Source organism: Peromyscus leucopus, chromosome 6, assembly GCF_004664715.2.
Source record: "Peromyscus leucopus breed LL Stock chromosome 6, UCI_PerLeu_2.1, whole genome shotgun sequence".
In the NCBI taxonomy this organism is placed as follows: Eukaryota; Metazoa; Chordata; class Mammalia; order Rodentia; family Cricetidae; genus Peromyscus; species Peromyscus leucopus.
This window is the reverse complement of record NC_051068.1, coordinates 52,818,228-52,845,076: the sequence shown is the minus strand read 5'-3', so window position 1 is coordinate 52,845,076 and position 26,849 is coordinate 52,818,228. Positions and strand designations below refer to the sequence as shown.

Here is a 26,849-nt window from a genome sequence, read left to right as displayed (position 1 = left end):
ACTCACAGCTACTGTGACTGCATGCTCCAAACCTACCAAAAATTAAATCACCCAGAAATCCCGACATGGAAGGGGAAGAACTCATGAAGCCACACCCCTAGCTAATGTTACAATCCTATTATTAGGAGGATAATGGCATTGGATTCTCCCCTATGACCTAGGCAATCACAGAATTTCCATATAAGGCATGAATTCGGTTTTATGAGGCAGACCTTAAATCTAATCTGGAAGTAGTTGATTACTCCCATAACATTTGTGCCTTTACTGCGTCAGTAGACATGTTACATTCCCAAGTGATGGCTGCTGGCAGAAGAAATGTCAAGATTTTTCAAAAATATGTTCTGAGAGGAACATGTTCCAGTATACTGTCCTATATCCGTGCCTGTAAAGTCAGAACTAAGTGAACTCAGTGAGTGTAAAATCAAACAGGAAGTTGGAAGGGAAAAAGCGAGGGTGGGGGTGAGGGGTGGGGAGTAGGGGGTAGCATTTGGAGGGGACAGATTATGGATTTGATGGAAAACCCAATGTGTACATGTAATAAAAATTATCATTTCCTACCAAAATTAATGTATAAATCATTTGTCTCAGAAATTCTGCTTCTAATACATTTTTTTCCTTAAGAATTAATTACATAATTGATCTATGATGTATGTATAGGCTTGTTTATATAAAACCAGTACTTTGAAAATAGTAGAAAAGTTTATTAATAAAGGATCCTTAAATTATCTATTTATCCAAGAATATTGTGGTGGTAAAGATAAGTATACATTTTGGAGGGATAGCTTCAAAATAGGAGGTAAGTGGAAAAATAAAAATGAAAGATGGTTATCTACATATCTCTATTTGTACATGGTAGGATGCCATTTGTTAAATAAGATGTAGTAATTTTGATTCTGATCTAGAAAAAATGCAGAAAAGTGATCATTACAGGCAAGTTTAATAAGAATTAAAAGTACACAATCTTTTCTTAGTGCTAAAAAGGGATGTCAGATTTCTGTGGAAGAGAATATTTTAGCCAGGCAGTGGTGATACACACCTTTTCCAGCACTCAAGAGGCAGAGGCAGAGGCAGAGGCAGGTGAATCTTTGTGAGTTCGAGGCCAAACCTGGATTAAGAGTGAGTTCCAGGACAAACAAGGCTACACAGAGAAACCCTGTTTTGAAAACAAAAAACAAACAAGCAAACAAACCAAACCAAACCCAAAAGAGTATTTTTGCAGTTTCACACTGAGGTTCTGAGCTCAGTTTTCATAAATATTAAAATAATATGATATTTATAATGTTCTTTATTGGAGAGATATTCAGTAAGACGATTTTATGAATTCTAAAATTGTGCTGAGGGAGATAATCAAGAGGCATTCTTGAGTGTATCAGCATGTGTTCTGGGTGTTCTCAGGACAGAAACCAGAGTCAGTACCTGGGTGCTTCCTTAGACATGGCAAATAAGTTTAACCATTATGTTGAGCAGAACGACTGTACCCCAATCCCATATAAATTTTTATCAGAATTAGAAACTATGTTCTGAGAGACAAGAGCATTAATTTTTTAGTTCAAGAAGGCTTGACCAGATGCTAAAAGGATTATCAAAGATGTGCAAAAAATGTTTTTATTTTTAAACTTAAACCAAACAGGTAATGAGCAAACCATTACTAATGGAACCACCAAGGATGTCATACTTACCTCTATGCATTTTTATCAGGTTCATAAACTGGAGTAATTCTCATCTTTCCTCTGAGTGCATGTTGGCATTATCAAATGTACAGAACACTTTTATGCAGCTGTTTTTATTACTTCAGGGAACATAACTTGTTATTTATGCTAGATTTGTAATTCCATACTTTTGAATACACAACACAAAATTGTCTCTGTATTTATCAGATTTGTTTTTTTGTTTTTAGCAATATAATATGGTTACTAGCTTGTAAAACACATACTGAAGGTCTGCTTTAAAGTGGTGTTTAATCAACGAGCTAGCAATATGGACAGGCGGTGAATGCTATTCTGCAGCACAGTGGTTCTCAGCCTTTCTCACACTGCCACCCTTTAATATAGTTCCTCATGCTGTGGTGACCCCAACCATAAAATTATTTTTGTTGCTATTTCATAACTGTAGTTTTGCTACTGATATGAATCATAACGTAAATAATTTTGGAGGCAGAGGTTTGCCAAAGGGGTTGTGACCCCCCCCCATAGGATGAGAACCACTGCTGTAGCATCTTACAATAAAGATCACAATTGACTTCATTTTTAAAAACAGTTTTCAACTTTGTCTCTGATGGAGTGCACTTAGATCCAGGTATCTTTGTTTATACTAAAAATATGAGCCTTGAAACATTTAATCTATCTAAACTTTTCAGACTAAAAATAATTTAGTGAAGGTAAGAATGATGGGTTACAGCTGTCAAAACACCCACTGTAATTGTTTTTCAGAAAGCTGACTTAGTTAATTAAATGCCTAAACAAATCTCTACTAACCAACTGATTACCCCAATCGATTCTCATACAATAGCACTTCAGATTATTCTCATAATGATGCTACTATGACTGATACTGATATACTCATTTTACAAATGGGTAAGTTAAGGCTAATCAATGAACTAATTTGCTGATAATTCTTACACATGAATAGATGGGCCCAGAATCAGATGTGTGTGGGGGAGGGGAATGCTGAGGGCAAATGGCATTGACCATGGCAAACAAAACATCCATTCATGCGAGCAGCTGTATTCCTTGATAACTCATATGCCAGGTGTATCCTCATACTTTGACTCCTTCATACGGAAAGGTGATTCCTTCATCACAAACCCCACCACCTGTATTAAGCTCTGTTCTTAACTAATTTACGTGTAGACAGCGGATTTGCCTTCTACCGCAAATTTCTTTGTACCACCAATCACTACTCACACGACTTTCCTGGTCCTTCCCAGGTGTGTAGAGAGTAGAAAAAACTGTGAGTCTCTTAGACTTATCGACAAGGTCAAATGAGGTTGCCATTCTGCTGCCTTCTAACACTGCCACTGCAACACAAGGAAGGGTCGTCTTCTCCATCTCCTGTGGGCCACATTTTCCACACCCCCACCTGATGACTTGCTGTTTAAAATGGTCCCTGAATCCATTGGGGGAAGTGTTGCTGATATTCCCAAGCTCAAAAAGTATTTGGAAATGCCAAAAATGTACCATGGCTTCATTCAAACTTAAATTACAATACTGTTGATCACAAATTCAGTTATGAAGAAGTAACAATAACATTAAATAAGGTGTCTTTCAGTAGAAATACACACCAAGTACAATGATATCATTAACACCTTATGTGAATGGAAGTGGATAGATTTGTAGAAACATGACCTTATCTTTCCTCTGGGAGCCATGCTTTAGTATCTGCTAACTTAGCGTTTGCAGGTACTTTATGGAATATAACTATAGTTACAGTGTCTTTTATAATAGTATGTTACAGAGTATAGTTCTTACCATTGAATTGAAATTGTATTCTGTTGTAGTTTTACTGGCTCTATCAAAACTTTTCAAGGGTTCACCCATTCTTCTGTAAGCCACGATATTTGCTTTCTGTTGCTTCTATAAAAGATTACCACAAACTTAGCTGCTTGCATATGCCATCTTATTGATTTACAGTTTGATGGGCAGAAGTCCAAAATGAGATTTATGGGGCAAACAAAGTTATTCTTGGGATTGCTTTTCCTTCTGAATTGATCCCTTGCCTTTTCCAGCTTCATGGCTAATGTCTCACATCTCTGCAATCCCTGCTTCTATCAACACATAGTCTCTAACTCTCCTGCCTCAACACTGTAATTGAGGATGCAGTTTCTAGCACTATAAATTATTTGTCTCGCCTGCCAAAATCCACGTAAGTATAACACCACTCAAAAATGGAAGATGCTTTTCTTCCCATGCTGCAAGAATTGCTGACTAAGTTCAACCCTGATACAGCACAATGCTCTTCTCTGTGTGATGATTTTTCTGTTCTCTTTCTTTTTTTCTTCCCATTTCTAGTCCCAAGATCCAAGACAAACCATTTGTATGGCCAGGGAAGAATTCATACAGAAGATGACAGACACTGTGGGTTGGGGCACAGAGGAAGAATTTGGAGAACTCTTTGACAAAGTGGATGTGGCTCGGGATGGCTTTGTTGACTGGGACAAGCTGATTTCATTTGTACTGCTATCGCTTTATGAGAGAGAGGAACAGACAAAGGCAACAGTGGTTCCCCAATGGAAGGATCTTGAATTCCTCCCAGGAAAGCACAAGGACACCATTCAGAAAGTAGTTTACTTAAAGAATTCAAGTCGTTATTTGACCATTAGCAAGGAAGGCTTACTAGGAATCTGGGGAGAGAACTTGAAGTTGCAGGAATCACTTCCTATCACGTCAGATGCTACCAAACTCAAACACCTCTGGGTGACAAGTTTGGTTTCTCTGGAAAATGTTAACAAGGTACAAAATCTTTATAAACACACTCTCTACTTATGAAAAAGATGAGAAAATTATGGGGGAAAGCCCCTGGCCAGTATCAAGTGCAACACCAGCAGTGACCAGAGAGCCACATTCATCTTTGGTGCCTCTCATCTTAGCTGGAGGGGATATAAGCAGAAGTACTTGCCTTCCAAAGCCCTTTGCTTGGGTGTCTTAAAATGATATCACAGATAATGACTCATGTTTTTTAAAATTTTTTTTATCTAACTAATTGACAATATTTTTAGGGATGGAGGGTGCTAGTGGATGTAGGATTGAAATGAGAAAAAAGGTGCTTGAATGCCTCTCACGATAAAAGTATTTGGTTTTGTTTTGATTTTTGGCTAAAGTCCAATGTTAGAATTAAATACCTCTGTACTATGTATACTTCCATAACACTGCTAACGACTCTCAGAGCACTACATCTCATTTGGAAATTAGATTTGCATGCTTGCTTTGTATAATAATTTCACTAAATCCACCATAAATATCCTTTGATTTTCTGCTTGGCTACTCTAGATTGCAGTGGCTTTTACAAGCAAAGAGATTTGTTTCTATGATCTACTGTCCAAAGAAGAATTTCCTTGTCAGTACAAACTGCAAGGCCTGAGAGGAACTCCCATATGCATGGATTACTGGCATAATCCTCTTGATCCCAAAGAATCCATCCTTTCTTTTGGGGATATAACTGGAAAGGTAAGTGAGAGGATGATAAGACTGCACAATAAGGATTGAATCCTCAAACTGTAGCGAAAAGTAGAAATTGAAATGTCTTGAGTATCACTTTCTATATTATAAACTATGAGGCAATTCTCCGTAGACATAGGAGGAATGAATGATACTACCATCCCTCCTTTTAGTGATAAAATACAAACCTTCATTATGATATCCTTGTATTTATTCATTGTAACCACATTTCTCTAGTTTAAAAACTTACAAACTTTACATTATAAAATGATTAATGCATTAGATTCTAATATTAATAAATATTTACTTACTATTAAATGTCTGAACTAACTTTCCATGGGCCTTTCAAGTGAATTGTTTTGATTTGGGGGAAGTTTATTATCAGACAGCCAAAAGAGTGTTCATATTCTCTATCACCTAACAAAGGAATCGAGGCATCAAAGATGGAAACATTGAACCTGTGACACTGGACACAGCCATTTCTCCTCCTATTAAATTTCAGTTTAGATGAGAGGAATCATTACTTACTCAATAACACTGGAGTGAGCCAGACACTGAAGAGGCTTGAACGATCAATTCCCTTTCATGATTGTGAAAGCTTCCATTCTTACTGTTGTCAATGGCAAGTCCCTTTTAAAATGAAAGCTGTGCTTGGAAACCACTTCCCCGACTGTGTAGTGGTTCTACTGTCACTGCCTGAATACTTTAAGTAATATTGGAGAAAACCTTCCTAACTCATGATCCCTTTCTTGTTAACCATAAAGGACGCAGATAGATAGCACTTACACTGCGTATGTTTGTTCCTCTTTCAATGATTCAAGGTTCAAGCGATTGTTTTCACGGCAGCCATGATTTCCCTTTTTGAACGGCCTGCTAATGCCTGTGATGATGAAGAAGCAACAATGACCATTGACTGGGCAGGGCTGCTCTCTGGATGTCACAAATGTTGTCACATATTACAACACACACTTCATCGTGGAGACTGGGTCAGGCAAGGTACCGAATTTAAACAGTAATACGAGGAAACCGTCATTTTCAACTTCTACATTTATATTCTTTAATGAAAATGGTTCACACAGAATGTTTAATTCTAGAAACCAATAATTGGTTCTCTGGAGGTTTGGGCCTAGACTCACTTTATCCCCTGAATGCTGAAAGGAATTACTTCTTTTCTTTCCTCCTAAAATTTATGCTTCATTCAAAGAATTCAGATGAACTATGCACTCAGAAATCTCAAAAGACAGGAAAGTTGTCATAGAATATATTCAGCTTCAATTCCACTCTGATCCTACCCTGTGTCAGTCATTCACACGCTGCTCAGGAAAGAATTTAATGAATTCCTCAAAAGGGCTTCTTTTCTTTTCCTCGTTTTTGTATTCTTATGAGAAACACGGCTTGTCTGTCTTCACATGTAATTTTTTTATTTTTCTTTCTTTTTTACCTTTCATTTAATTTCACTGACAATTTGTTCTATATATTTTAGACATTACTTTTATTAAATGGACATGTACTTTTAATTTTTTAAATATATTTTTATAAGAAAGCCCACTGTGCTTGCTAGTCTTATGTCAACTTGACACACAAACTAGAGTTATCTGAAAGGAGGGAACCTTGACAAAATGTCTCCATAAGATCCAGCTGTAAGGCATTTTCTTAATTAGTGATTGATGGGGGAAGGCCCAGCCCACTGTGGGTAGTGCCATCCCTGGGCTGGTGATCCTGAGTTCTATAAGACAGCCAGGAGGAGTAAGCCAGTAAGTAGCACCCCTCCATGGCCTCTGCATCAGCTCCTGCTTCCAGGTTCTTGCTGTGTTTGAGTTCCTGTCCTGACTTCCTTTTATGATGAACAGCAATGTGGAAGTGTAAGCCAATTCAACCCTTTCCTTCTCAACTTGCTTTTTGGTCCTGGTGTTTTGTGACAGCAATATAAACCCTAACTAAGACAATCACTTTATCATACTCATTTTTTTTCTTAAGAGAAAGTGTCATTATACAGGACAGGCTGGGACTAGACATGTAGTTCTCCTTTTCTGCCTTCAAATTATAGATAAAGCTTTCTTTGTTTCTGTTGTCTCTGTCTCTATCTTTCTCTCTTCCTCCCTCTCTCTCCCTCCCCCTCCTTTTTTCCCTCACTTTTTCAATTTGTTATAATGTCCGAGTTCTTCTTGTCTAGACTGCATGTGTAGTAGTTCTTTGTGATAGGATTATTTTATAAATCAGCATTTATAGAATATTAGTACTTTCTTAAAACTCAACCATTAATACCATTAATGAGTTAATGACTTCATAAGTACTTTATTTCTTAAAAAATGAATATGATGATTCAGAAGCCAAGTGTATAATATCTGTTCTGATATAAAGAACCATGGTGATTTTTCTCATGCCAAAAAATGCCACATTAATGAAAATCCACTCAAAAGAATAGAAATTAGCAACCCCATTGACTTGAATAATATCTAATGAAATTAATATTACCATTCAACTTTTAACATAATCTAAAGGAGGGATGGTCAAGTGTATCAACTGTTGGCTTCTCTAGCAGCTTTATAAGCTTTGGATCACATGTTGTTGTAACTGATCTTCTATGGTGTGGCCCCAAATCAAGTTCTATACAAGTGATACTATATTATGATTTTTTTCAGTATAAATTATATATTTGGTACATTCTATCCATCCTTTGATTTTGGCAGGATATTAGTTGGTGAAAAACAAAGCTGGACATTTCCTAATCATGTCCTATTATGGCAGGCATAAAATTATGTGTCAAATTTTTGTGATACTAAAATAAGGATCAAGGTACTAGAGATGAACTGAAGGAAGTTATTGGAGCTGTATTTGAGTTAAGTACTATATGTTTATAGATAAATGAAAGAATAAATTATAAAAATAAAGCAGTAAGTTCTGAAATCTAATGTAGTGGGTCTTTGAAGTTTAGTGTATTATTTGGATTCCATTATTTAACAGTAACATGGATAAATAAGAATTAGCTTGTAGTATGAAGTTTAGTGTATTATTTGAGTTCCATTGTTTTATAGTAACATGGGTAAATAAGAAGTAGCCTGTAGTATGATCCTTTTGAAGAGGCTGAGCTTATATCAAGTAAGAGTTTCTGCAGATGAGTGATGTTCAAATGTTTTCTTCTACTCAAGATCTACTGCAAATTCTACCTCAATTTCATTTAAGCATCTTTAAAATAAACCACTGTTAGCCGGGCGGTGGTGGCGCACGCCTTTAATCCCAGCACTCGGGAGGCAGAGCCAGGCGGATCTCTGTGAGTTCGAGGCCAGCCTGGGCTACCAAGTGAGCTCCAGGAAAGGCGCAAAGCTACACAGAGAAACCCTGTCTCGAAAAACCAAAAATAAAATAAAATAAAATAAAATAAACCACTGTTAATAGCACAGGACCTTGTCCATGAGTCATTTGTCTCTTTGCTTGCAATATGAGATTATTCTTCAGGTCAGGGTAAATTTGCTCCTCAGCATATTTTCATCATATCATTCTCATCTCTTGATAAAAATATGGAAGTAAGTCGGAGTGAAGTTTGTATCTAAGACCTAAGAAATCCTGTGTGAGATATGCCTCCTAAAATCACTGTAAACTAGGAACTAGCTACAGAAAAAGTTTATGTATGTATATATGTATGTACATACATATACACACAGACACATCCCAATAATGGCTTTTTTCACACTGAAGAGACTGATGTTTGGTAGCTTGTCAGTTCAGGAGGCCCAATGTCTCAGCACTTTTGGTCTGGTGGAGAGGATTCCTGGAGAGCTAGTGGTGTTTAGTTCAGGGTTCAAATGTCAGTAAACAGCAGCAACAGTATAATGGCAGCAATAGGTGAGATGAACTCACCAACACAGAGTTAAACTCTCAGAGAGATATAAAGGCAAGCAAGTAAAGCCGGATCTTTCCCTGGGTTCCCCTTATATTTAATGGACACCCACATTCAGGGTGGGTCTTTGTATTTCAGCAAATGTAATAAGGAAAATCCCTCACAGGCCTACCTAGAAATCATTCTAATTTAGATAAGCACTCACAGATATGTCTAGAGGCTTATATTAAGGGTATTCTGGGTCCTGTCAAGTTGCTAATCAGTATTAAACATAAAATATTTATCTATCATCTATCTATCTATCTATCTATCTATCTATCTATCTATCTATCTATCTATCTCTTTATCATCTATCATTATCTATCTGTCTGTATGTCTGTCTATCTACCTATTATCTATCTCTGTGTGTAAATATATTTATGTATAATCTAACCATGCATAGCTACTCAGTACTAAGGCAAGGGAATCATGATTGCCTGAGCTTTAGAGTGAACTGAAAGCTAGATTGGGAACTTTCTGAGACTCTATCTCAAAATTAAATTGAAAAGAAGGCTGGTTATATAGCTCAGTGGTAAAATAGTTATCTCACTTACACGAGGCCCTAGTGCATGGGGGTATTCATACACAAACACATACATACATACACACACAGAGAAACATAATATCTCATGCATATAGGCACACAATTTATCTCACACACAAGCACACGTGCGTGAACACACACACACACACATAAGTAATTTAAAATTCTTTCCTTATTCAGTTTCTAGGTTTAAAACTCAACTGTCTGTAAACATGGAACTACTTAACTCTTAACCATTGCAAAGGGATCTTCTGAGATGTAACAATGGATACAAGCTTAAATATGACTTTCTATTTTCTAAAGCTCAGTTGTTCTAGTATGAGGAGAAGGGAGGAAGAGGAAAGTGAAGAGGAAGAGAGGAGAAATGGATGACAGAGCAAGCTGTAGCTCACCAGGGTTTGCAGCAGTCATGGACAATGCTCACTGATTCCCAAGACATGCTCTGCCAAGTGTAGCCCCATGACAGCTGCGTGGATTTGATATCCAGCACTGCTGCAGCATGGTTCGAAATTCTTACAATTTCTCAGGCATATATTCGGTCATTTTCTTCTTAGGATAAGAGACTATACAAGTAAAGATAGAAACACAACTACAGAAATACATATTTAGCAAAACCAAGGGTAAAATACCTGTTATGTTGAAATGTCAGAGGGGAAATTCAGTTTTAGCTATAAGTATGTTAACATATGCTTTAAACAGGAGTTAAGATTTAGTATTAAAATTTTGAAGGAGAAAATAGTTTCATCTTGTCTGAGTGGTTCTATATCATTTAATAAAAAATAATTGCATTCTGAAATGACTATAAAATGAATGTAGATATCTAGGGTAGTAGTGGAAAGACTGTCCTGAATCTCAGAAAATTTCCTTTTTAGGAATGGTCTTCTATAGGGCATGCTTGAGAAGTTATTGTCTGAGAATGTAGCTATTAAGAAAACATGAGCCAGGTAGTGGTGCATGTCTTTAATTCTGGGATTCAATTTCTGAGGAAAGATTGTATGTCTAATGTAAGCCTGGGATGTACAGACATTTCAAGTTCATCCTGACCCATAGCGCATGATCTTGTTTCAAACAAACAAACAGACAGACAAACAAACAACTAGTTGGGCTGTCTCTCAGGGGTTAGTTCTTGCCTAGAAAATATTGCTGAAACAAAAACTATAGGCTTTTATCACACCAAAATGTATTCTTCCACTTTGGGTCATAAACAGAAGGTGATAACCACCAGCTTATAATGATAACTAAATCATAATTGTTGCAGTAATTAATAGAGCTGGTGCCAGAGAATTTAAGCACAGACACCAGGTTGTGATTCCTTAGGGAGTCTTCATAATTGATGGGAATTAAGCTAGCAAGAGAAGCTGAATCTGGGGACTTGTGCCTGTGTTGCTCTGCTTCCCAGAACTGAAATCACTTCTAGGTAAAGGAGGTTGCATCACTGAGTAGCTAGACCATGCTGTCCTTTTTGCCAGGAGTCATACTGTGTTTAAGGCAGTAGAAATTAGCTGTTAGCTGGTGACCTGTGTCTGAAGAAAACACTCTCTTCCTTCAGCCTGCTTATATTATACACACTCTTCTGCCTAACATTCTGGAAATTTCTTATTTTAAAAGGTGCTTAGCAGTATAGATTTTGGTTTTAAAAACACATTTTGACTTTTAATGACAATGTAGACATTTGTTTCTTGTATTTCCTTTTGACATGATTGTTGCTTGGAGTATGAATAACCCTGTGGGTAAAGGGGGAAAGCCTTAGGGAACGGGACTCCAAGGTACGTTTTAAAAAAAAAAAAACTGAAAATGACACTTCTTTATTAAAAAAAAAATTAAAACTGTCAACTGTCAGGATAACTTGGTGTGTTTACTCACATGACTCAGAATGAAAGCCTGAACCCTGTAAGAATTTTGGATTATGAATGACCCAGGTTTCCGCACTAATTCAGGGTCTGTTGCAAATGTAGAGTGGTGGATTCTGTCTTATCTTAAGGGCATTCAATAGCATTCCCTCACTTTGGGATATTGTTTTTCATCTTCAAATCACTTTCTCACATTAACTAATTGCAACTTTGGGGGGTCATTTTGACAGTACCCAGATAAGGACGAATGGCAGGTTCCCTTGATGCCTTCTTATGGTGTCTTTAATTTTTATTTCAATGTTTTTATTATTTTTATTATTATTATTATTATTATTATTATTATTATTATTATTTGTTTTTTGAGACAGGGTTTCTCTGTGTAACTTTGCACCTTTCCTGGAGCTCTCTCTGTAGACCAGGCTGGCCTCGAACTCACAGAGATCCGCCTGGCTCTGCCTCCCGAGTGCTGGATTAAAGGCGTGCACCACCACCGCCTGGCTTATTTGTATGTTTTTAATTGAAATAGAATTACAACATTTTGCCCTTCTTTTCTTTTCTCCAGCCCCTCCCAGCTATCCATTCTCAATTTCCCCATTCCTCTCTACTCAAGTTGTACACACACACACACACACACACACACACACACACACACACCCTAATGTCAAAAATAAAAAAGGAGGCTTTTGTGTCCTTTTAAATCCCTGTGTTGCAAAGAAGTGTGGAACTGTTGAAAATTAATATCTTACTGGACCAATAAGTAAATATAATAAAAAACAAAGTTTGTCTTTTACTCTTAAAATGTTACATAAAATTAAAATATTTCTTCTAATTTTCAAACTCACCAGGAGTGTGAAAAACAAATAATTAATTTGTCCAGCTCATCTTATTCTATAGCTTAATGTTCTAGAGAGGTGTTCTTTTTTTAATTTTATTTTTATCACAGTGTATTATTATCCCTACTACAATTAAAGAAGTGAGGAAAACATTTTTCTTTTTTAGGCAATTTGGTTTTAAAGAAATGGCTCCGTGGCTCTTCTCTCATCTTTCACTCATGTCTTCGCCCAGAGCTCTATACTTCTACAATTTAATGAGAAACAAGTTATATCTTGATTTAGATGTGAGATGCAGATTGCTGAAGCTCCAGTAATGTGACCTTGCCGACCCATAAATGTCACCAAGTAAGCTGCACGTTCAAGTCTTAGAACAATAATTTGAACACTAGAGCAGGATGAAGTTCTGTGCCTTACATGTCCCCCAAACCAACTGGGTGTACTGGGGAACATGTGACAAAGTAATTTTCTGGATAGGAAACTTTACTCTATTATAATCACATTATGGAATTTCTGAGGACTTGATGATATGGTTATAGCGCAATGGTTTGTATTTTTGGATCTTACAATATTGATTTTAAGTGCCATGCTATAATAATCTTAAACATTTTCCATAAACAAAAGGAATATATCAAGTGAGTCCCTGAATGGTACTTCACACCTGCAGAATTTGTTCTTCTGATATATCTAGAAAAATTACCATCATGCAGCAGGTGAAATGCCCTTGAAATTAACTATTCTCTAACGAAGCTCAAAGCATTCACCTTTACATGAACTGCTTATTCCTTTAGGCCTCCCTCTCTCTCTTCCTCCCCCCCCTCTACCTTCCCACTTCTCTCCATCAGTATCTCTTTTTTTTTTCTTTCACAAGAAAGAAATACAGTGGATGACAGAAAAGGATGGAGATATTCAGGAAGGTAAAGGACGATGGTTCTTGTGGGGACTCAGTAGTAACATGAAGGAGTCAGGAAAGGGAAGACTGAAGTTCAAGTGGGGATTTGTTTGAGAGTGAGCCCACAGGGAACAGAAATGTAGCCTATAGTAAAAATCATCCGAGATGTGGTCCCGGCATATGGTGGCAGTGTGGTTGAATGCAAAGGAAGAATACAATAGAAGAGAAAAGGAGAACTCACAGTCAGTTCACTCTCTTCTCCATTTGTAATTTGCCACATGACCTGGAGCAAATTGAGTTTTGGAATGTCTATTTCTTCATTAGCAAACTTCACATAACTTACACAATGAAGATTATGATAGACCAAGAGCTCCAGGCATGCTGCCTGGTACATGAGAAGGGTTCAGCAAATTACCTTCATCATTATAAAAATAATCCATAAGGCAAGGAAAATTAATAATAGAGGATGAGTTAGAAACGGACTGGGAACATGGACCCTCTTTTTCAGTAGGATCTCTTCTGTGTCATGACATTTCATATCTAGTTATTCTATGTACCAGAGGGTGCTTCCCTTTCTAAAATTCTCTTCTGCATCTTGGCTTTTGTTTGTCTTGGAGAAATTGTGTTCAGTTCAACATCAAAATCTGATTAAATTTATTTGCATTAAATGAGTAAAAGCTAAAATACAGTATCTATTTTGTGCTTTGATAGATAGAACTAATTAGTAAAAGAAATGTTATGAATCACCCGAGGGATGTCAGGTATGGTAGTACACACTTGTAATCTCAGCTCGTGGGAGTCTCAGATGCTAGTATGGTGAGTTAGAGTCCAGTCTGGGCTATATAGTGAGTTCCAGGACAACCTGAGGTACCTATCAAAACCCTTTTCCAAAAATAAAAACTGAAGAGCCACATAAAAAAGCAGGTGTGGAATTTTCTTCTAATCTAACATTACCTTGTGCTCAGAGGTTCATTGCCTGAGTTTCTCAGCTCTATCATGTATGAATCATGGTAGGGAGATTCTTAAAACTCTGGTATCTTATACAAAAATTTGTCTCTGTGCACACCTTTCTGATGGAACTATGGTTTTCATGAGATTTTAAATAAATATTTGCTCTCTGAAATTTAAGAACTGTTGATTGGTCTTCCTTTAGAGTATGAAGTAATGTCTATACAGAATTCTTTCCAGCATCTTGTTATTTTAAGTGTGGTCCTTAGTGAGTATAAAGCAGCAGCATCAAGTACTATGTGAGTGATGCCCAATCTTAGGCTTGCACAGTGAGAATCTGCATTTTCACTGTAATCTCCCAGTGACTCCTTTGCATGCTACAACATGAGATGTCCCCATTGTCAAGGAGTCTGGCTCTGTAGACAGGTTGTATTCTGGCTCTGCCAGAGTCTAGCATTGAGTCTGGATCTGTAATATTTCACATGTTATACACCAGTACTCTGATTAGAGGATTAATACCAGAACTCCATACCCAAATTTGTCATTTTCTGTCTTTAGCCTTATAATTAAACTTGTTTTGGTGGTTTTTCTTTTTCATTTTTCTTCATCTGTAAAATTAGAAGGTAGGTTGAATTTCTGTGTGCTCAAAATTTTGGAATTTATATTTTTCCATTCTCCCATCTCAGAGATGGCATCACAAGTATGCAATGTCATGCAGTTTTCCTTGGGGGATTCTTAATTTTTAAATTAAAAAAATAATTATGTGTAAGTTTGTGTATCTGGAGTAGGTATGTGCACATGGGTACAGTTGCCCAAGTAGATGAGAAGAGGGTGTCAGATCCCATGGATCTGGAGTCTTGGTGAACCACTAGACTTGGATGAAGGGAACTAAACTCAAGTTTTCTGCAAGAGCAGTAGGTACAGTTAACTGATGAGCCCTACCCATAGGTGATACTTAAATGTTCTTTTGCTAAGCATATATAACAGTTGATGCACATAAGAAGTTCCTCATTCAAATTTTGCTCCTTTAATACAAGTGAGACGTTTTGTCCCCTCATCAATAAAATTCTGTCATCAATAGATTGTGAAATGTCTTTAAAACACTGACTCATACACGATGTCTTTCTATTTACTCACCCATGTACTATTCAATGTAGCAATTTACTATGGGATAAGGTATTGTCTAGTTATTTGATTTACATGTCCCTTTTCCTAAGCTCAGAAACACATGTATAAGGTACAGAGTGAACTTAGTTCTTCAGTCTCTTCATCACACCACAGGTGTTAGCAAATAGCAAGTAATTCTGAAGACTAGATGACATCCTTTGGGAAGGGATATCTGTAGATGGCACTCTAAATAGTTTCAATCTCATTAAATATAAATTGGTCATGTGAGATATTTATTTGCTAGGAAGACAGATATGAAATATATTAAGTCAAGCCATTCTCATGTCAATATCAGCTCCTGAATGAATACATTCTAGCTGCTTTCAGAAATAATGAACTCACTAGAACAGGTTACATAGAAAGGATTGTACTAGCTGTGGTTCAGATTCCTTGCCTTTAGTAATCATTTGGAAATTTGTTTATATGCATTTATATAAGCCCATATTCTGAATATCTTATAAATAATAGATATTTATTTTTATAGTTCTGAGATTACGCTGTTGGTAGACATGGTGTCTGGAGAATGGCACTTCTTGAATTATAGATGATATCTTCTCTCTGTGTCCTGTCCGAATAAAAGGAACAAACAAACTCCCTTATATCTCTTATATGAGGACATGAATCCCAGTTCCAAGGTTATAATTCTCTAATCACCACCCAAGGTGAACCCTTCCTATTATTACCTTGAAAGGCAGGATTCAATGTATCAATTTGAGAGGCTATACATACATAACCATAGCAGTACCTGCTGAGGGTTTTGAAGACTGAGTTTTCACATCTTTGAAAACAATTATTTTTATATTCATTTCTTTGTGTGTGACTGACTCTGTGAGTGAATAAGCATGGTCTGTGAGTGCACTGTGGCATGAGTATTGCATCATGTGGGTTCTGGGTATTGGGTTCAGGTCATCAGAAGTAGAATCAAGCACCTTGACCTGGATTTAGCTGTCTCGCTGGCCCTTAAGTTCCTTTCAGTTTAGCTATAGAGTAAGTATATTGACTCAAGTATAAGCAGTAGTACACTGTTGGAAGTGAGCCAACAGAACGAAAACTCCTACAATGACAGATGATATGCACGCCTGTGTCACAGATTAAAAAATTAAATACATATGTAATTCATAGGAAAGCAAGCAGAGTAAGTCTTGACACATTTGCTCCAGGTCCACAAAAGGCACATTTGTGCCTGCACATGGATGTTTTATAGAAGAAACCCAGGTGTAGAGAACATGAGCCTTTTATATGGGCACAGGACATGCATCTCCTTCTGCTTCCGAGAAAACTACTCTGGTTCTTCTGGATAACAGGCATGCCTGCCATTTCCTTCGAAGGGAGACACTATCTCTGCATTCTAAGGCTGTTTGCGGTGCGCATGTCTTTGAAAAGATGATCTTGAGTAAATGGCAGCCAGTGCTCAGTTTCGTTAGATGTACAGAAATGTTCCTGGTCCACTGAGAATTGTCTTCCTAGTCTGCCTCACTTGATTCTACCTAGCAAGCAGCAGGCAGAAAAAAAAATAATAAAAGCACTTCTGTTTAACAAATTTTACTCTATGTAAGTGACAAAATCCTTTGTGTGAGGCAGTAATTTTATCTTGGTTATAAGCCAGAAATCTTGCAATTTTGGATACAGGTAATTATAGTCTGAGCAAAAAGCAAGAGAGGACCTCTGTGTGCTCTGTGAGTAGAAGGTATCATGTTCCATGATGGTCAAGGAGCAGTTACTTGCCTTTGGGAGCTTGTGACTGATGAAAAAACAAAGCCCATCATGATACACAGTGTGGCTGGGCCATTATTACATAGGAAATAGAATTTTGCTCCACAACATCTGACACAGGGTCAGCCATCTTGATCTGAATCTTAGCTTCACTTGGGAATCAGACCATGTCTGAGTCCTGGCCCATCTACTCTTCAACATTCTAGATTGGTCAAAATGTACATAAACAATTGTTTAACCATGAGCTATAGCAAGCAGGTGCTTGTTAGTTCTTGTTTGTCTGTCTGCCTCAGGTCTGAGAGGAAGAGTAAAAAAGTAATGATCCCTTGTTCATTTTCTGTTTACAGAATACTCCATGATTTTTGTGATGAGTGTTGTTTTCTACTTTATGTTCCATAAAAACAAACAAACAAAACCTTAAGGTATTTCTAATGTAGACGAAGGTCAGAATGGAGAATACGCTGTGGTTTCTCTTGCTATAAATTCATTGATTGGAGGGGATGGGTGAGTGAGCTGTTCTGAGTGCTGGGATGTATCATCACACTCTGATATTAATTATTATGTATTACTATATATTAATTAATATATAATACATTATGTATTTAAATATTTCTATTTTGCTAATATAAAAATTTCAAGATTCTTTTCTTTTTTTTTCTTCCAGTTACTTACAGTGCCTCTTTGGATGCTTTCATCTCCAGTACAACCAGCAGTACCAATACTGTGGTGCTGGCTTGGAGAGAGAAGTCAAGAAACCTCCTTAAAATGACATCTTTCCACATTGCCCAGGGCATTCATGCTTTTGATTACCACTCTCGGCTCAATTTAATTGGTATGTAAAATAAATCATGATAACTATGAGGGCCTCATAAATTGTCTAGGATGCATATTTGTATGCAGGGAAGTGCAGCACCTTGTTGCTTTATTGCCAGGGAGACCAACTTGAGCAGCTCACATTTTATTGCCTGAGAATGTTTGATAATGATGCATATGATGTGCGGTGCGTTTGAATTACACTGGGGTGAAATATGAGAAAGCACCCCGATGCTTTAATGAGTCTTTTTATTGAAATTGGAAGGGGTGGAAGATGATATAGGGAAAGAAGACAGTTTGTACAGCATCTGCTATGCTGCAATCCTTCTCACACCATCAAATGCTGCCCCCAAACAAATACATCACTTTCATTACTCACACACATGTGAGCACACGCACATGCACACACCCAGCATATACACACCTGCACACACCAGTATAACTGCAAATCCCAGATACTTTTCAGATTACAGTTTCTAATAATTTTTGTGAATTTATAGGTTATCATAGCTTTAATTTATTAAGGAAGTTGATGCAAAAGGTATAGGAAATATAAACTTTTCCAGGTGTTGATCTTTTAAATGAAATACCTAGATATTCTGAAAGTTGATAATTTGATATATGCATAGGTAAGTTCAAGCATTATAAAACTGACATGTAGATCTGTTATTGAAAATTAATAGAGTAGTTATACAGACCACATATGGCCTATGGTGTGGGTCATACAAATCCACATCCAGTAGTTAGCATTCACAGGAAAAATGCTGGAGTTCGTTAAGGAAACAGACACTTAAAATAACCAATAATAATAGCTGATATAAAGTATCTTAAGGTAGGCCTGCTGAAAAGCAATGACTTCCACGAATACACTAGATATACCAGAGAAGGCTGGAGGGGTTGATGAATTAATTTGGCAAGGACCCAAATATCACCTCTTTATCTCACTGGCTGACTAGTTATTCAATTTCTCTACACTGATCTGTTTGGTACTTGTAGCAGTGCTGGAAAACATAAGTGCAGGTGCATAATCAGCTCAAGACCAAGAAACAACCAGAGAGTTAAATCGCATCCCACATGCTCACATAGTACCTAGCTTGCTCTTGAGATGGTTCTTGAATATAAAGGAGCCATGATCAAAAATGCCTGATCCCACAATAAACCAGGATGGAAGTATTGGTGATGCTTGGTGGCTTGTGCATACTTGATTATTTAAACAGTGGTAAAAATAACATGTTCCTAGTACTTTCACTTATTGACTTGTGAATATTTAGTTCTTTTTTTGACCCCAATACCTGTCATGTTGTCTAAATTTCTTGTGTCCCAGAAATAGGGAATTTTAGGGCTTGGAAGAGAAAATGTATTCTTTCCAAGGCAGGCTGTGGGTAGATTTCTAAATGAGACAATCTTTTCTGCTTCTTTAGCCTATGCAGATGCCTGCCTCAAGGTCAATGATTCTCAACCTGTGGGTCATGATATCCTGCATATCAGATATGTACATTATGATTCATAATAGCAGCAAAATTAAAGTTATAAAGTAGCAAAGAAAAATTTTTCTGGTTGGGGGTCCCCATAGCACGAGGAACTATGTTAAAGAGTCGCAGCATTAGGCGAGTTGAGAACCACTGCTCAAGATCAACCCACAATTTAGTTGGATAATGACAAGATTTTTCTTCCTTCAAGACAGGGTGCATTAATGTTCACATGTGACAAACTAATTTCAAAGAGATAATTAAAAACATTTTATTTTCTTTTGAATTCTGGTTAGCAACGGCCGGCATTGACAACAAAGTTTGCCTATGGAATCCTTATGTCCTCTCTAAGCCAGTTGGTGTGCTCTGGGGTCACTCAGCTAGTGTCATAGCAGTCCAGTTCTTTGCTGAGAGGAAACAGCTTTTTAGCTTTTCCAGAGACAAAGTAAGTAACTCGAGAAATCTAATTTCTACCTGCATTCCCAGTTCTTCAGGAAATCTCCACTGGGCTCTGAATCTCTCTGAGAGATGTCAGTCATTCATACAAACTGGCTAATCATAAAGTCTTGAGGAAATTTGCATTTGGAACAAGTATTGATTGATGGTTACTTCATAAGAATTCTGGGCAACTGGACAAAAAGCATTTCATTACATTTTTGTTCAAATCATGTATTCATAGGTTTATTTCTTTTTATTTGTCACATCTTAAGAGCATCCAGAGTTTTCATTCATTCTACATGGAAAAGAATGGATGCAGGGGCAAGAAAATGCTGTTTGGATAAAATAGTGAAAAGATACAGTTCACTAGTATCACTTTAATATTAAAGAGACTCATTAAATTATAAACTTAAGCTAATTGGAAATATCAAGTATATGATACATTTCAATTAAACGTCTGTTTGATGATCTTGATGGAATTCTTTTATCTATATTTGGAGATATTAGGGATCTGACGTAAAGCCTCCAACATGCTAAAAACACACAGTTTACCACTGAGTTATGTTCTCAGGCCTTGATAGGGCATTTTCAACATTGTGGAAATTGACCCAAGAATTATGTAGTCTAAATTGGATTATGAATACATTGTGGTATCTAATTAAGTAAATTTTTAATCTCCAAAACGTTTGCCTCTTATGTATGGCGTAATTTCCATTTTACATAATTCCAAACTTTAAAGATTCAGTCAAAGCTATGATAGAGTGTTGGCTAGATGGATGGCTCAGTGGTTAAGAGGACAAAGGTTGCTCTTGCAGAGGACCAAGGTTGTGTTCCTTGCATCCTCATGGTTGGGTTCACAACCATCCATAGCTCCAGTTTCAGAGGACTAATGCCCTCTTCTGACCTCTGCAGATACCAGACACACATGTGGTACATGTGCCTATGCAGAGGCACACACACACACACACACACACACACACACACACACACACGATAATTTAAAGATACTTGGTTATGAAGAGATAAGTGGATAATAAGTGGAAATAGTCTCTGAGATTGAGAGAACTTTTGTTCTGTGTGAGAAGAATGTATCTGTGTTATAAGTGAAACTATTTGGAAACTTAGAAATTCATCTTCAACTTCTTAGCCATACCCCAGTCATCCTAATTCTTCTAACTTACTTTTCTTTTTTACCTATCATATAAATCCTCTTTCCCCTTAACATTACCACTCATCTACCAGTTCTTGTTTATTTTATCACCATACTCTGTTCATCATCTTGCCTCTTCATCTCAGCTGTCCTTGTTCTAACTTTAAAAATCTTGTCTTTGTTGGGCATGGTAGTGCATACTTTAAAATCCCAGCACTTAGGTGGCAGAGGCAGGTGGATCGTTCATTCAAGGTCCATCTTGTCTACAGAGTGAATTCTAGCCAATCCAGGGACACATAGTGAGGTGCAGTATAAAAACAAAACAAAACAACAACAAAACCAAAGGAACCCCTATCTTTTTAACTCTAAAATACTACAAACATTGCTTACCATGTCTTCTTACTGCAGAAGAATTTCCTTCCATTCTGCTAACAAAGTAGTTTGCAAGAAAACAAACAAATTGATGAATGAAAATCTTCAGTCTCTCATTTCTATCCTCCATTTAATTATCAACTCTGAAATTCTTAACCTTTTACACAAAGTCCTCCTCCAGTTGGCCAGCCTGCTTCACTTCTTTCTCTTCTCGTTTATTAATGTCACACCCAGGCTCTATTAACTTTCGACCTTTACCATCATACAGTTCCCGGGCACTGCAACTCCACATTCTCCTGAAGTTTCCTGTCCTTGGTTACAATCTGATGGAGGGGTGTTTGTCAGTCTTCATATCTTTTGGCGTCACTCATGTAGACATGGGTGTTTCCTTCTGTAAACTCCAAATGTTCTTCCTTAGAACATTGTCATCATTAATTCCCTGCCTTGAGATATTGGTATTTTTTTTAAACCTGTATTGTCAGTATCTTCCAAACCCTGACCTACTGTAGGGCTTATTCTGTGTCTACATGTTTCTAGCTCCAAGTGAAGAACTGTTGCGGTGGGTATAAAGTAGCAAAGAAACTCAGAATGAGACCTCTTAGGATGCCCTCCTGGGTTTAGTTGTCTTACTTTTTGAGGTCTTTGAACACTTTGTTCTGACTTCAATTATTGAACACTCTGCACTGTGTTTCTGTATTTTGTCTTTATTTTGACTTGAAGTTAATGGTTATTTGTTAAATTCCTTCTTATTGTTCCAAGGATCTAGTACATATTAATATTTTAAACATGTGGTAGAAGATAATATATAAGTAGTGTAACTCTTAAGTCAGTGTTAGTATTTTTGATGTTAGGGACTGTATTTTTCTTGGATTGTGCTATACATGTGCAAGGTCCTCAATAAATTATAATTAAGTGAATAAATCTGAACAAGACAAAAGTGAAACAAATATCAAATATTTCATCATTATGGAGCTCCATGAAAGGTTTTATAACCTTAAAGACAAGTGTAAAAACATGTATTTTGAATCAGGATTGATCGCATACAGCTTTGATCAATATTAAGACTACCTGGCCCTTTTCCAAAGCAGTTTTGTCCTTCAATTTTCACTTTGGTCTCTAAACTGTTTCATCATTATAAAGCTTGTCATGCTGTCACTCAACATTGGTTGGAATGCATTTCACTTTGATGAATGTATGAAAAGCTTACTCCTTATGTCTACAGCAAACAGCAGGGTTTTCTGTTACTGGGCTAAGTCTCGGCTTTATTGTTGCAAAACTCTTTTGGAATTTTTAGTTTAGTAGTTAAACTATAACTCCAGGGAAAATGAAACATTGTATTTTTTTTCTTTTTTTTAAATATTTTTATTTTATAACTAATTTAATTTTACATATCAGCCATGGATTCCCCTGTCCTCCCTCCTCCCACCCCCAGCCTTCTCCCCCAATCTACCTGCCCCCCATTTCCACCTCCTCCAAGGCAAGGTCTCCCCTGTGGAGTCAACCCAGCCTGATAGATTCAGTTGAGGCAGGTCTAAGGTATCTTTGATTGGATTGTGCTACCATCAATCAATTGATAAATTAGAGGATTTGTGGATCAAAAATTCAGATCTAAATAACTTCCTCACAATATGAGCTTCAACTTTAGTTCTTTCAGGGAGGTTGTTCTATTACCACTTTTCAAGGGAGGATGAAACCATTTTATTCCTTTAAGACTTTGTATCATGATAAATTATCATAGTCCAATGGAATTTTATTTTGAACTTCTCCTAAGCTGCTGTTTTTAACATGTTAGTGACTGGTGGAAAGGTCCTGCTGGAAGCTGATATCTGCTCATTTAAGAAAGAACTGTAAGGACAGGAAAAGGTTTCTTTGCTGGGGGCTAACATTCCACTAAGAAAGCTGGATTCAGCTCCTCTTTGCTCCTATCTGGCCTCTCATGGGATGCTAATCCTGATTTGGCCATCAGGATCATGTTAATTTTTAACTTAATCCTTTGAGGTTCTAATTTTTCCCAAATCCTGGCATCTACTCTCTAGAAATATGGTTGGCAAGAGAAACACTGAGGTTTTATGTTGATTACTAGACCCTACCTATTGGTCTTGACCCATTCCAATTTCCATCTGTTCATCTGGCGGGAAAGGATTTTCATTTTGTTTCAATTGCACAAGGAAATGGCTTAAATCTCTCCTTTAAAAACTACAAATGATAAAGATGGGTGGAGGGCAAAGTGGGAAACATCTTCTTTCCCACTTCTCCTTCAAAGCTCTTTCTCAGGAAATGATTATGAATACTTTATGTTCTTCTTACACAGTGCTATTATATACATAATATATTGTTGCAATATGTTGTTATATGTTATTTTGTGTGTATGCATAGATATAAGATGGTACTTGTTATTTGTATATATGTGTATCATACACAATATATTTTTCACCATTATATTTTCCCAAATAAATTTCATAGAGAACATTTTATGAGAATACATACCTTATATATGTATATATATGTACAGTGTGTATACTATATATATATATATATATATTTACTTTATGTCACTTTCTTTTCTTTCCTTTACCTTTCTATTTTATGGCATAGTTGGCAATGATTCCTTTATTTAACTACCAATCAATTTAAAAGGTATTGCTCCTAATTTATTTTTAGACCAGTAGTATTTGGTTTTACCCTAGGTCTCTAGCTATGTAGTCTCTGGTTCCTAGTTACCCAAGCAATGTTGGGTATGGGTTCCATCTCATGGAGTGGGTCTTAAGTCAAATCAGACATAGATTGATAACTCCCACACTGAAGCATGAATCTAATTAGTCTTAACAATAAAAACCCGGAATCAGTTATCAGGGTGAAAGCTGAAAGATCAGAGAAGCAGAGCAGCCAGCCACTAGAGACTTCTAACCTCTATGAAATCTCAGATGAAAATGGGGGCAGGGATCCTATCTCTATGAATCCTTAGACTGAATGGGGGTCGAGAACCTGTCTCTGTCAGCATTATTTTCCTGTCTCCACCTCCCAAGTACTGGGATCAAAGACATGAGATTCCAAGTGCCGAGATCAAAGTTGTGAGCCACCACCTCCCAGCCCTGTTTCTCTTTTAGACCGATGATTCAATCTGGTGTAGCCCAGGGTGGCCTTGAACTCCTGATCTTCCTGTTCCCTCTTCCCAAGTGCTGGGATTAAAGGTGTGTGCCACCACAGCCTAGCCTCTATGGTTAACTAGTGGTTACCTCCATTCTTTGATATCCAGGCAAGCTTTATTTGTCAGAACATAAACAAAATATCACACAACATCACACAGTTTGTGCCATCATTGCCCTAACACATTTTGCAGGCAGGACAGATTGTAAATCAAACGTTTTGTGTTTGGTTTGATGGTTATGTTTTTCTTCTGGTAGCCTGCAGAGCACCTTTCCATGTCATAGACACTAGAACATAGGGGTGAAGATTGTATACAGGCCCCAGCTAGACATGTCCATATTCAGTGAGTTGTGTGGTTGCTGTCTTTAGCAAAGGGGTCTTGCTGTCAGTTTGTGGAGAGAAATCCATTGCCTTGTCTAAAGTCTGGGTTGTTTGGGGATTTCCATAGGACCCACTTGGCCAAAAAACTCAATTGTATGAAGCCCAGTACTGATACTGAAGGCTTTATTTAATGACAAGAGACATTCAGTTGGGGCTCTGTCTCCATCATTATTTGGAGACTTAGGCTCACTTTTACATATTATAGAAAGTTTCTATTGCACTAGGTTTCTATACTGCCCCTCAAATGCCCTTCAATTCTAACTGTCTCTCCTCTTATTCCCTCCCTCCATTTCATCTCCCCTTCCCTTCCCACCTGATTCTCCCATTCTTGACTCCCCCACAAAACCTTGGCCTCCAGTCCACCCATATAATCTATTTACTCCTCCCAGGAAGATCCAGGAGTCCCCACTAGTATCTTATGCCTAACCTGTCTGTGTCTATGGATTTTATAGCTTGGTTAACATTTATTTAATGGCACTTATTTCGATATAAGTGAATACATGGCATATTTATCTCTCTGGGTCTGGATTACCTCATTCAGGATGATTCTTTTCTAGTTGCATCTACTTACCTGCAAATTTCATAATGTCATTGTTTAAAGTACTGAATAATACTCCATTGTGAATGTACCTCATTTTCTTTATCTATTTTTTCTTTTGAGGGGCACCTAGGTTGTTTCCAATTTCTGGCTATTATGAATAGAGCAGCAGTGAACATGGTTGAGCAAGTGTCCCTGTGATAGGATGAAGTGTCCTGGGGGTGTACGTCCAAGAGCGGTATAGCTGGATCATGAGGTAGATTCATTCCCCCCTTCCTGAGGAACTGTCGTATTGATGTCCATAGTGGCTGTCCAGGTTTTCACTCGCACCAGCAGTGGGATTGCTCCACGTCCTCTCCAGCATGAACTGTCACTTGTATTATTGACTTTAGCCATTCTGACAGGTGAAAGAAGGAATCTCATGGTAGTTTTGATTTTAATTTCCCTGATGGCTAGGGATGTTGAAAATTTCTTGAAGTGTTTCTAAGTCATTTGAGTTTTGCAAACTGAGGATTCCCATGTTTAAATTTTAATAATCTTTGTTTTAATTGAAAACAGATTCTTCTCTTATACAATAATCCTAACCACAGTGTCCCCTCCCTCCATTCCTCCCAGCTCATCCCAACCTCCCTGCTCCCCCAGATCCACTCTACCTTCATTTCATCTTCGGAAAAGAGCAGGCCTCCAAGAGACAATAGCCAAACAGGACCAAACAAGACATAATAAGACAGGACAAAAGCCCTCCTATTGAGACGGCACAAAGCAACACAATAAGAGGAAGAGTCCCAAGAGCAGGCAAGAGTCAGAGATACACCCATTCCCACTGTTAGGAGTCCCACAAAACACCAAGCTCACAGCTATGACATGTATACAGAGAACCTGGGGCAGACTAATGCAGGTCCCAAGCTTACCACCTCACTATCTGTTAGCCCATGTGAGCCCTGCTTAGTTGATTTTGTGGGCCCAATTCTCCTGGTGTCCTCCATCCCCTCTGACTCCTATAATCTTTCTTCCCCCTGTTTCATGGGTTTCCTTAATCACCATGATGAGGACCTGATGGAGACCTCATATTTAGATTCTCTCCATATAATATCTGGCTGTGGGTTTCTGTACCTGCTTCCATCTGCTGTCAGAGGAAGCCTCTCGGATGACGACTGGACAAGGCACCAGTCTATGAGTTACCAGGATGTCATTAGGAATCATTCTGTTGATTTTTTTGCTAGTCATGTTTGGTTCTACCCTCAGTTCTTCTCAATGTAGACCTGTACCCCATTTTAAAATTTGGGCTATTTGGTTTTTTTTAATATCAAGTTTATTGAGTTCTTTATGTATTTTGTATATGTATGTATTAAGATGTGTAGTTGGTAAATAATCTTTTCCCATTCTGTAGGCTTCCAATTTGTCAGAATTCTGGTTGTCCTCTTCTGTACGGAAGCTTTTTACCTTCCAACCCACAGTTTCCCCTCCATCCTCTACTCTCAGTGCCTCCCACCACAGTCATCCACTCCTCCTCTATTTCTACTCAGAAAAGGGCAGGCCTCCCAGAGAGATCCACCAAACATGACAT

At 37.5% G+C, this 26,849-nt stretch overlaps 1 protein-coding gene across 1 annotated transcript in view; it reads left to right on the top strand.

Annotated features, from left to right (window-relative positions):
- The window catches only part of Wdr49 (WD repeat domain 49), a 155,169-nt gene that overhangs the window by 36,231 nt on the left and 92,089 nt on the right, over window positions 1-26,849 (top strand). Inside the window, exons 2-6 of the mRNA XM_037206669.1 lie at window positions 4,008-4,448; window positions 4,986-5,162; window positions 5,975-6,149; window positions 17,639-17,806; window positions 19,553-19,701. Of these exons, the coding sequence (XP_037062564.1) occupies window positions 4,008-4,448; window positions 4,986-5,162; window positions 5,975-6,149; window positions 17,639-17,806; window positions 19,553-19,701 (1,110 nt within the window). The remainder of the gene's footprint in view (window positions 1-4,007; window positions 4,449-4,985; window positions 5,163-5,974; window positions 6,150-17,638; window positions 17,807-19,552; window positions 19,702-26,849) is intronic.